This window comes from Sinocyclocheilus anshuiensis, unplaced genomic scaffold, assembly GCF_001515605.1.
Source record: "Sinocyclocheilus anshuiensis isolate Anshui unplaced genomic scaffold, SAMN03320099.WGS_v1.1 scaffold112, whole genome shotgun sequence".
Taxonomy (NCBI): Eukaryota; Metazoa; Chordata; class Actinopteri; order Cypriniformes; family Cyprinidae; genus Sinocyclocheilus; species Sinocyclocheilus anshuiensis.
The window spans coordinates 527,062-539,074 of record NW_015557175.1 but is presented as its reverse complement, the minus strand read 5'-3'; the positions used below and the strand labels follow the sequence as shown (position 1 = coordinate 539,074).

General features: G+C 37.1%; 1 protein-coding gene and 1 pseudogene across 1 annotated transcript; both read left to right on the top strand.

Annotated features, from left to right (window-relative positions):
• LOC107678368 (sodium-dependent lysophosphatidylcholine symporter 1-B-like) overlaps window positions 1-6,786 on the top strand; it is an 8,817-nt pseudogene extending 2,031 nt beyond the window's left edge.
• A 943-nt stretch (window positions 6,787-7,729) lies between these two features.
• Window positions 7,730-11,032, top strand: LOC107678446 (peptidyl-prolyl cis-trans isomerase FKBP1A-like). The gene is made up of 5 exons (XM_016473720.1): window positions 7,730-7,880; window positions 8,073-8,120; window positions 8,830-8,942; window positions 10,215-10,389; window positions 10,700-11,032. Exons 1-4 carry the CDS (start codon window positions 7,844-7,846, stop codon window positions 10,341-10,343), a joined length of 327 nt encoding a protein of 108 aa, XP_016329206.1. The 5' UTR covers window positions 7,730-7,843; the 3' UTR covers window positions 10,344-10,389; window positions 10,700-11,032.
• Window positions 11,033-12,013: the final 981 nt, after the last annotated feature.

Sequence of the window (12,013 nt, the reverse complement as noted above, 5' to 3'; positions counted from 1 at the left end):
ACAAGAAACTTCAGTAAAAAATATGAAAAATCTTACTGATCCCAAACTTTTGAACGGTAGTATATATATATATATATATATATATATATTTAAATGTAAACACTATTTAATGTGCTATATTACCTTGGCATTAAATTACACTGTAGTGACTGTAAATATCTCTTCTGACTTCCATTATACAGTATTTGTTTTCTATTTTGGAAAGTAATGGAAATGCAAAGGTGATTTTTTTTGGGGTCTTTTTTTTATGATGGAGCAAATAAGGATGCAAAAGTAATCGCTACAATCTCCCATTCATCTTTATAAAAGTTTACCCTGTTATACTTTACTTGCATTCGAAATGTGAAAAGAGTCCATTTACAAATTGCCAAAAAAAAATACAAGCTTGCCATTTATGCTTTTAAACCATCTGGCCTCTGCACTGTAAGTGTATTACTGTAAGCGCATTTCCTGTTTGTTTTCACACACTGATGTACGAGTCATAATTATTCTAAATAATTAGTCGTAATATAACAATATTGCGATAGACAGTATGTTCATAGACATTAAGCTGAAAATAACACATTCTATTCTATTAAAGTGTGGAGAATGGAATGGTTCTAAAGTGCATGTTCTAAGTTTCCAACACTTGCAAGAAATCATAAAAGTAGTTCAGGCCGCTTTATGCTGCTTGACATGACTCATCTGGTTGTTCCTGTCTCAGGGCTGTGTAGTCAATGCCATTGGCCATTCTCGCTTCCATCTTCCTTTGGTTCATACCCCACAATGCCATGAGTTCAGCATTCAGTGTGGCCTGGTACCTAACCATCAGCTGTCTTTTTGAGACCTTCATGAGTGTATGACTTCCTTCCTTATTCTCTCAATCACTAACATATGCCCAGTCCTTCTACCATGTGATGCTTTTTATGTAATAGCAAAATTAGCTGGCTTCCTTTAGCGGCACTCTAGTGTTCATTATTGAGGTCAAATGACAGTTACATCACACAGCTTCCCCCACATGTCTTTCAAAGTGAACGTTCTGCTCCCTGCAGTGCTACAGTGTTCCCTATACATCCCTCAACATGTTTCTGGGAGGAGGTCAACAAGACAGAGACTCTGCCACAGCTTACAGTGAGAACACTTCAATCGTCAGCTCTCAAATATTCAAATTCTGTCATCATTTTCTCAGAACCACCTTGTTTCAAACCTGACGTTTTTTTCATGGAACACAAAAGGAGGAATTCTGAGGAAATAATATGGGAAAGAGTCAGAACATGCTTCAAATATTCACCTTATGTGTTCCACGGAAGAATTCAAGAAATTCATACAGGTTTGGAACAACTTTAAGAGTTTTTTTTGCTATTTTAGCCGATGTTTGTTTGTGCTATGCATTTTTATTTATAACATTTTTTTTTCATTAATTTAAATAAAGCTGAAATCAAATAAAATATAAATATAAGATGAAAAGGTTTAACATAAACGTAACTACTTTACGAAAATTAGATGCATTGCCAACTAACTGAAATAAGTATAATTTGATGTACTAAAATCACTAAAACTAAACACTGAAATAAAAAAGCTAAACTGATTTTTAAAATGTCAATAATAAAAATGTCAAACACATAAATTTATTAAAACTTAAATTAAACTGACAATATAAAAATAAGAGCTAATTCAAAATACTATAATTGTATATAATGATACTAAAAGAACACTGCTCAGTCGGAAACAACTGTTAAGTCTCCTAAGCCAGTGTCATGAACAAACTGGATTACATCGGTCGAAAAGTCTTTAAATAGGTTCTCTATCTAGTGCCTGATTGTAAATATAAAAAGCTATCGAATATGAATTTCTTATTATTATTTACTCGGCATACTGCTAGCATGTTAGTCTGTTAGCTTATTACATCTCATATTACCTTTGATCAAATTGTTATATGATACTGTAATGCAAATACTAAAATAAACACTATCTTTCAAAAGTTTGGTGGCAGTAAGGTTTCTTTTTTAAAGAAATTCATGCTTTCATTCAGCAAAGAATGAAAGCATTCTTTCTCTACTTCCTCCGCAAACTAAGAAGAGCCAGAGCCCCGGCCCCCATCATGTGCACCTTCTACAGAGGCACCATCGAGAGCATTCTGACGAGCTGCATCACTGTGTGGTATGGTGCCTGCAACGCGTCCTGCCGCAAGACACTTCAGCGCATAGTGAGAGCAGCTGAGAAGATCGTTGGTGCCTCTCTCCCCTCCCTCCAGGACATTTACAACACCCGTCTCACACGCAAAGCCCTCTGCATTGCAGGTGATCCCACCCACCCGACACACAGCTTCTTTAGTCTGCTGCCATCAGGGAGGAGACTGCGGAGTCTCCAGGCCAGGACCAGCAGACTGAAGGACAGCTTCATCCATCAGGCTGTCAGGAAGCTGAACCCCCTCCCGACCTTCAAAAGGATCATGTGACACAGAAGACTGGAGTAATGATGCTGAAAATTCAGCCTTGCATCACAGCAAAAAACATTTACATTTAACATTTTTAAAATGTATTAAATTAAAAACAGTTATTAAATAAAATATTAAAATATTTCACAATATTACTTTATACTGTATTTGAAATGAAATAAATGCAACCTTGTTGAGCATAAGAGACTTCTTTCAAAAACAATAAAAATTTCACGACTCCAAACATTTGAATGATATATACCCAAAAGATCACCTGTTAAACAATGCAGCTCGCTTCATTATTCATATTAAACACACTGTATCAGAGAGAACTGATGCCCTATGCAGCACTCAGTCGTTTACACCAGGCTTGTGTGGGGCAAAGGTTGCCATCTACATAGATTGTTATAAATCAGTCACTTGCAAAGTTACATTTTGGGTAGAATGCTGCCTTATAAAACAGCTGCCCATTTAGGCAGTAGATAGCTCACTAGGTTTTGCAACAGAGCCATTATAACCTATTATTACACCTCCAAGACTGAAAAAACCCCAGAACTAATTCCAGTCAGGATGTGTGTGATGGTATTTCTCTGAGCAGTAGCTGGTGTTCTCAGATGCTGTGTGATTGCATGCACATCTGTCTCACAGGGATGAGTGTGGAGGCGTTTGCTATGCTGATGGCGGCTGTGATTCAGGGTCAGGTGCTGTGGGTGTATAACAAAGACAGAGATCAAGCCTGTCTGAACGTGGACCAAACACCGGATCTCCCACACAGCGCTGCGCTGCACGAAACTGTAACACGATAACACCTACACACCAACATCACACTGTAAAATACTGTGTAGTGCAACTCTTCTGATGTTACTCAGGCATTTTACTATTTATAATTACTGGCGTTCGCTGAGGAAAGCATTACTTGTAATACTGCTCAATCTGAACAAAGCCATAAAGTATTTAACCTTAGGGTGTAATTTTGGTTCTGTCAATTATACAATTACTATCAATCTTTTTAAAGCAGTTTCTATGGGTAATCTGCAGATTGTTTTGGCGCCTCAGGGACAGTTAGTCTATGGTGTGAAATTACACATTCTGTCTGACATGTAATCCAACTTTTAACTCTTGTAATCTAGCTAAATCACTGTTTGGAAACACGGTGGAAAAATTCCTTATATGTATGTAGACTGTATAGTATACTGTAGACCCCTCACACTTTCTTTAGGGAGGTCTACTAAAACCCCTGTAATTTGCGATCTAAGACTGTTTACATATAACTTACTGTACGTATATGTCTGTGTTTCCTATCAGAGAACGGCCTTTATGATATCAGCACTGGTCATTGTCGCTCTCTTCTTTGTTTGCTGTATGGTGCTGTTCCTGGGGGTCAAAGAGCAAAGAGGTGCGGTGTACAGTTTTGCACAAATAAGAGTCAATTCCAAAAATGTTTTGTGTTGTCAGATTCCCTGAATATATTATTGAGCATGCGGGTTTGTTGACGACTCTTAATAATAATTTTATAGTAGGCTACATTTTGCACATGTTCATCAGCGAGACAATATGTAACTGTAGCAAATTCACTGTTTACAAATAAAATCTTTTTTTTTTTTTTTTGATTCCAAAAATGTTTTGTGTTGTCAGATTCCCTGAATATATTATTGAGCATGCAGGTTTGTTGAAGACTCTTAATAACATTTAATAATAACTTTATATTAGGCTACTTTTTGCACATGTTCATCAGCGAAACAATACGGGTTTGAACTGTAGTGAATTCACTGTTTACAAATAAAATCTTAATTTTGTTTTGTTTTTTTGTTTGTTTTGTTTTGCCAGATTCCCTGACTTTTAACAACATTTAACAACAATATTGCTTTGAACTGTAGTGAATTCACTGTTTACAAATAAAATCTTAATTTTGTTTTGTTTTTTTGTTTGTTTTGTTTTGCCAGATTCCCTGACTTTTAACAACATTTAACAACAATATTGCTTTGAACTGTAGTGAATTCACTGTTTACAAATAAAATCTTAATTTTGTTTTGTTTTTTTGTTTGTTTTGTTTTGCCAGATTCCCTGACTTTTAACAACATTTAACAACAATATTGCTTTGAACTGTAGTGAATTCACTGTTTACAAATAAAATCTTAATTTTGTTTTGTTTTTTTGTTTGTTTTGTTTTGCCAGATTCCCTGACTTTTAACAACATTTAACAACAATATTGCTTTGAACTGTAGTGAATTCACTGTTTACAAATAAAATCTTAATTTTTGTTTTGTTTTTGCTCTGCCAGATTCATATTATTGAGCTCTTAACAACATGGTAGGTTACATTTTAGGCATGTTTATCAGTGAAACATTATGGGCTTGAATTGTTTATGAATAAAAAGTGTTTTGTTTTGTTTTTTTGGCCAGATTCCTCGAGTATATTATTGAGCATGAGGCTTTATAACAACATTAAATGATAACTTTATTACAGGCTACATTTTGGACATGTTTATCAGTGAAAAAAGCTGGGCTTGAACTGTAGTGAACAGTTTTGTTTTGCTAGATTCCATAAATATATCACTGAACATGAGACTTTATTGAAGACTCTTAACAATATTCAACAACTATACGGCTTTGAGCTGTAGTGAATTGATTATGAATAAAAACTTTTTTTGTTTTGTTTTGCCAGATTCCATTAATATATAATTCAGCATTAGGGTTTATTGAGGACTCTTAACAATATTTAACAATATGGGTTTGAACTGTAGTGAAGTGATTGTTTATGAAAACATCAATTTTTTCCCATTTTAGGTTTTTTGTTTAGTTTTGTCAGATTCCCTGAATATATTGTTGAGCATGAGGGTTTGTTGAGGACTTTTAACAACACTACAATAATAACTTTATAGTAGGCTACATTTTGTTTATCAGGCAGTGAACCAATACTATAGTGAATTCATTGCTTACAAATAAAATCTCATCAAACTGGCTCTTAAACTCTTCACCAGTTCAGTGTCAAATGTCATGGCTTTGTACAGATGTATTGTTGTTTCTCTCTCTGGCTCCTGTAGGGCCTCTCAGTGGTCAGAGTCACATGCACACTACATACCTGAATGCTGTGAAGAAGCATGTGTCATACCAACGTCTGGTCCTCGGCTTCCTCTTCTCCACTGTAGCTTTTCAGGTCGCATCTCTGCTAAAGTACATGTAAAATTAGCACTAGAACAAAAACACTATGTTGACAAGCAACTGTAAGTGATAAAAATTAAAACCCTATCTTCTATAATGTATAAAAAGGTGGTTTCATAATTTCGATTATGGTTATTTGGAAGCTATGGACTAATACAGCAAATAACTTCAATTTTTATATGAGAGTGCTCCATTAGTGCTTGCTGAACATTTTTGGGTTCATTTCCAGATGTCTTTGGGGAACTTCACACTGTTTTGCACTCATGTTGCTGGTTTAGGAGCTCAGTTACAGTATCTCATGTTAGCTATGCTGGTAAGTCTAGATATACAAATGTGGTAGGTAGTTTTATAATTAAACTCAAAACAACACTGCACAGTAACACATATGTTAGTTATTGTGTCACAAGTGTTACTATATAGCAGGTGTCCTCAACTCTGGCCCTCGAGGTCCACTTTCCTGCAGAGTTCAGCTCCAACCCTAATCAAACACACCTGAACAAGCTAATCAAAGTCTTCAGGATTGCTAGAAAGTCACAGGCAGGTGAGTTTGATCAAGGTTGGAGCTGAACTCTGTAGGAAATTGGATCCTCCAGGCCCAGAGTTGAGAACCTCTGCTATATAGTGTATTTTCGCACCACTTGAACACTGTATTGACCAATCAGCATCCAGGACTAGAATTATTTTTTTTATAATTGCCATTATAATCTTTATTTTGCCAAAACCAGAATCGGTTCCACTAATGGAAAGATGCTTTAGCATGGTTTATGAGATTTTTAATTCAATGGATGTCCTAATGTGCGTACATGTGTCTGCTACTATATCAGTGCCAGTGTGGCAGATGACGCAGGTGAGGCTGGGCAAGAAAACAGCACTTTTTGTAGGTCTACCTGTAAGTTCTCTCTGTTAAATGGTGATGGGGGAGAGACCATGCATAGTAATTCTGGTGATGTACCCAAGTGGTTAAAGATCTGGGTTAGTAGCTGGAAGGTTGTAGATTCACACAAACTTGAGCTATTAATTTTGTTCCCACCGTAAAACAACTTAACTTTTTTTATGGCAATCGATATGTAATTTGCCTGTGTTTCTCCATAGCTCCTCATACCAGCTCTGGTGGTCCTAGTTTCCATGCCAGAGAACTTTCCAGTGTACATGGTCATGTGTGCTTTGGCTGGATCTAGTTTAGCGGCACTGCTCTTGTTACCTTGGTGAGTAACAGTAAGACTTAGATCTGTCCACTTCACGCTGTTCATCTCTGCTAATCAGGCCAGCATTCCTCACCATGAAGAGTTTAGCACTTGGCGATCCATCAGTTTTATGCAGGACATTGCCATCACTTTTGGTAGGGAAATTGTGCACTTGTTTTATTACGTTGTCAATTAAATTACTTTCAGCCATTCATTTTACCCAAACAGAGAGGTCATATATTTAGTGGTATTTGCTAACGCGAGCATCATTGCTTAGGGAGAGAGTATTAAATGGGAGATGGGTCAATGAAATGATGCCATTTCTTTTGTCTGGATCTATTAATGTCTTCAAAATACACTTAAAATGCAATTTATAGAAACACACTTTTAGGGGGGAAAGTCAGAAATGTTAGGGTCATACAACTGTCCTCCATAACAAAGCCTCATTAAAATTATTCAATTATTAAATGTTTTATTCTATTATTTAATTATAATATTTTATTATTAATTCTAAGGGAAAAACTGCTTAGTGCCAGTGTCCAGCTGTACATTTATTTGAATTTAATTCCACTGATGTAAACCAAGGGTGTGAGTCATAAGATGCTGCTGTATCGATTTCATATAATGTTATGTACCTTTACGTTTACATGCCCTTAATGGTTTATATATTAGATTAGATTCAGTATTATATAATCTATGTTAAAGTGTTTTTAAGATCAGGCACTGCAAATAACCAACAATATAGTCTAGAAAAGATGATCTGGTTGTGATGGCGATAGAATTGGTAGATGATTATCACAGTGCAAAAGATGGTGTGCAGTGCAAACATAAACAGATGCATTAAAGTAATCATACAATGATCAGAGTTACAAATACTTCATGACAGTGGCGGCTAATATCAAGTTAGAGTACTAAATGGGATTCGAGTTGAAACCGTGGTTAGTATACTGTATATGGCGGTGTGTGGCTGATGGAGCTGTTCGGCGTCTGTCCGCTGGCGGCGCGGAGCGGGCTTTCTGCCCTCAATCACAGCTACTGAGTTACTGTGTGCTGAGCTTCAGGAGTCGAAACAAGCAGCCAGGATGGGAGTCGAGGTTGAAACCATTACTCCTGGAGACGGTAAATCGCATCACAAATGGGATCACATCGACAATTCCCAAGCCACAATTCTTCTATCAAAATAAGACGCGTTTTAAATCATTTTGCCTGTTTTGGGCATCACGGGCGTTAGCCTGTTAGCTAAACACTAACCTCTTCCCACAGGATTTGCCTTGCATTTTTAACATCTTCTCCTCTTGTTTTGGATTTCAGGAAGTACTTTCCCCAAAAAAGGACAGACCTGTGTCGTGCACTACGTGGGTAAGTTTGAGAAGTGACCGTGTTGATGAATCGCGTGAAGGGTGTTAGCTAGCATTAGCTGATTAGCCGCACTGACACAATAGACACTTTCGCGTCCGCGATCGGCTCATCAAGGCTGTCAATCGTTAAGATTTTAACAAGCCTTAATATTTGCTGCTACATTGATCTTTACTTATATCCACGACCGATAAATGCGTCTAACACCATATGATTTGGAAACTGTGGCCTGTTCTTGTGGACATATTGCTGTCGTTAATGATGAGTTAAAAAAATATAGCGGGAAGCCTCGCCAAACTAACGTTAGACGTTTTTGGGAGATTCTAGACGCGTCTGAACATCATATTCGAACGTTTTTACCGCGCGTATGATACTTTAGATTCGAACGTTCTGCAATTCGAATCCTCCGTGGGTGTGATTTTCAAAATGCTTTGGTCTGAACGTGCCCATGATTGTCGAAACCCTTTTGATTCGAACATCCGGCAAATATTTCCATTCAAAAGGTCATTATGCTTTCAAACCAAAACTGTTTTGATGAATCCAAGTTATTGTGATCTGCAGCAATGTTAGGCTATTTTAATAGTTGCTGTACAGTCCAAATGAATGAAAGATGAAACCAATCCGTAGTAAGCGTTTCTTAGTAATGTGTAATCGTGCGTGCGCAGGCTGACGCAGCGTCACTCATATCTGTGTTCATTCCTGTTTTTCTCAGGCTCTCTGACAGATGGACGCAAGTTCGACTCCTCCAGGGACCGGGGAAAGCCTTTCAAATTCAAAATTGGCAAACAAGAAGTCATCCGTGGTTGGGATGAAGGAGTAGCCCAGGTAATTTGAAAAATGGGTTTGATTTGCAATATAAATCTAATGGCACACCTTGTTCATAAAGTAGGTCTCGGCCTAATTGGAAAATTTCCCCTTTTGCTTCAACAGACAAGTACACACAAGCTGTCTATTAGAGGTCGACCGATAGTGGATTTTGCCGATACCGATAGCCAAGTTGGACCACACTGGCCGATACCGATTAAATTAACCGATAGTTTTAAAATTGATACTGAACAAAAACTAAAATGGTGCTAGTAGTAGTAAAAATAATAATAGTAATAGTAAATGTTGAAATGAACACTCTAACAAGGAACAATACTTACACAGCTTTCATTAATCTTAATGTTACAAATGGACTCTTATTTTAAAGTGTTACCATTTCATTTCAACAGTCATGCTTAAAGATGCACATCTTTAAATATATACACAAAGGCCATAGCATTAAAATTATATACATATGGATATTGTATGTATACTCGCAGACTTTAACTGCTTCTATTCTTGAACACTTGATGATTATCTAATCAAAATAAAAGCGCAGGGCTGAGTCTAGGAGAACTCACCGGTATCACACACACTTCAGACGCGTCGCGTTCAACTCGAGCAGCGGTCTAAAACAGTTTATTTAATCACCAAACGGACACAAGTTTACTTCAAGAATGAACAATGAGGCATAGATGAGTTTGAAGTTCGGTGTTTAAAAAAACAGCAAACGGAAAGAGAAAGCGCGAGCTATATTATAGCTCTATAAATGAAGCACACAGACTTTATTAGAGCCACAGAAAGACAAACGTTTTGCTGAAAATGCACAATACACAATTCATTATGTACATTAACAACGATTCGGGACTAATATAATGTAATTTAAAGGAAAACTATGTGAATGGCACTCTGTGGCGCGGCAGGATTTTCTGTCGGCTGCATTTAAATCCGCGTCTGAAGTTTCGTGCAGTATCACGTGTCTAAACAAATAGCACGTGCTGTCAGTGATTTCAACCACTAGAGGGCGCTCTCGCACTGTGTAATGACAGCAGACCCTTCTCAGCCGCTCCAGCAACAGACGCAACCCGGAAAACTATCGGCATGGATTTGTCGATAACCGATAGTTCCAGCAATCAACTATCGGTGCAGATTAATCGGCAAAACCGATACATCGGTCGACCTCTACTGTCTATTGTGGTTTTGATAACCATAGCAGTGTCACTTCTTTTAACCTCCATTCATTGTTTCTTACTGGACTTAATTTGGCCAAATGACCTCTCCCCCTTGTGACAGATGAGTGTGGGGCAGCGTGCCAAGCTGACTTGCACTCCGGACTTCGCTTACGGGAGCAAGGGGCACCCGGGCATCATTCCTCCCAACGCAACCCTCATATTTGATGTGGAGCTGATTGGCTTGGAGTAAAGTCCCCACAGTTGGACTCAGGTTATTCCCTATTCATTCTTTCAGGGTAGGTGCAAAGTTTTCCACATTTCTCTTTTGAGTTCATTTGTTGTTGTTACTTGGTATTTAATACATTTTATGACTGCATGTCACCTAAGAAGATATTTTTTTATCATTGTGTATATAGTTCCTCCAGTTGCATGATCACTTTAATAACTAAACGTTAATCTTTAAAGGATATTATTGTAGTCTTGGTCTTAAACGTCCTGTAGAGTTTATTTAACAGGCTCTTAGATTAAACCCTCGTAATCGTATGTATGGCCTTTGAGGAACACTGTTTAGTTGTTTAATAAACCTCTCTCTTTGTTTTCTTCCAGGTCAACCTTTTTAAGGAACATTGCTCCATGCATGTGATCCTCAAAAGGGGCTAGTGTTAATAGCGATAGCTCTGTTTTGCATTTGTATATTTTGTTGCCTTTTATTTCTTTTCTGCTTGACATAATCACTGGTATACTCTCCATTATTGGATGTTCACTAAGACACCGGTTTCTTTTTTTCCCCTTTCCTTCTCTCGTTTTATATTTGATTTCTGTTGTAAACGCGATCACAGCAACAGGGTTGTGGCTGAGCTGGTAACAAGTACTCTGGTGGGGAAATCTGGTTAAGTATAAAGCAAAAACTACTTGAAAATAAATTGTTTATAAAAAGATCAAGCTGGTTTCTGATGTGTTGATTGGGGAAACTGGAATGGTTTGTTTACATGTGCGTTCTTATAATCATGTCAGATGATAGTGGGTCCCTATTTCATATTGTGCTGGGTAGCCCCACCCACATTGAAATCTCATTGGTTGAAATCCCACTCTGCACAACTGAATATTAAACATCAATTTTGTTTTGATTGCCTGTCATGTCACAGCGTTTTGCTTTAAGTGAGGACCGACTAGGACACAGTGTAAGTAAAAGAAAAAGTCATTAGCACAACAGAAGCTTTGTCATTTTAACAAAACATTTTTATTTTCAAAGGGCAATTGAACCAAACAATCCAAATTTACAATTAGGGTTGTGTTGATGGGCTTTGTCTAAATACACAGTCATTTTGTAATGAGGCTCTGCAAGTCAGGATGCGTTCTTTATGTAAATGTCTATTTGAAACAGAATCTTTAAGTTTCCTGATAAAGCTAACTACTAGGAATTATTGTGCTAACATGCATTTTAAGCCCTTAAAATAACCTACTGGAATACCATGATTACAGAGTTTTGTTCTTTTGTGCTACTTCAAAGTAACAAAAGACTTTGCTTTACAAATCCATGAATCAATTGCTAGTATTTTCCTAATAGAGTTTTCTGAAATCTGGATGCATGCAACCTTTAAAGACCCATTTGTTTTCTGAAGTGGTGTGTTATCTTGGGATTAAAAACAAGCCTATTATGACAGTAAATATACATCTTCACAATTACTGTTCTATTTATAAACCGTTGTTTTTCTAATGAATGAATGTTTTGACATGGGTTTCCATCCTCTCTAGTACTATTCACCTGAGTTCCACCTGAGATGGAGTTTAAAAGAACTGAAAAATCTTACCACCCAAAGGACAGATTAATAAAGTTATTTTAGGCCATCACCTTCCATTGCTTTATCAGTGAAATCTGGCATTTGAACACTATTTTCTACAATTCAAATAATTAAATAA

What these genes read in the sequence shown, in the direction of transcription:
- LOC107678446 (XM_016473720.1), top strand. Translation starts at nt 7,844, where the DNA reads ATGGGAGTCGAGGTTGAAACCATTACTCCTGGAGACG. An exon ending in AACCATTACTCCTGGAGACG is followed by an intron (nt 7,881 to 8,072) that starts GTAAATCGCATC and finishes TTTGGATTTCAG; the next exon opens with GAAGTACTTTCCCCAAAAAA. An exon ending in GGGATGAAGGAGTAGCCCAG is followed by an intron (nt 8,943 to 10,214) that starts GTAATTTGAAAA and finishes CCCTTGTGACAG; the next exon opens with ATGAGTGTGGGGCAGCGTGC.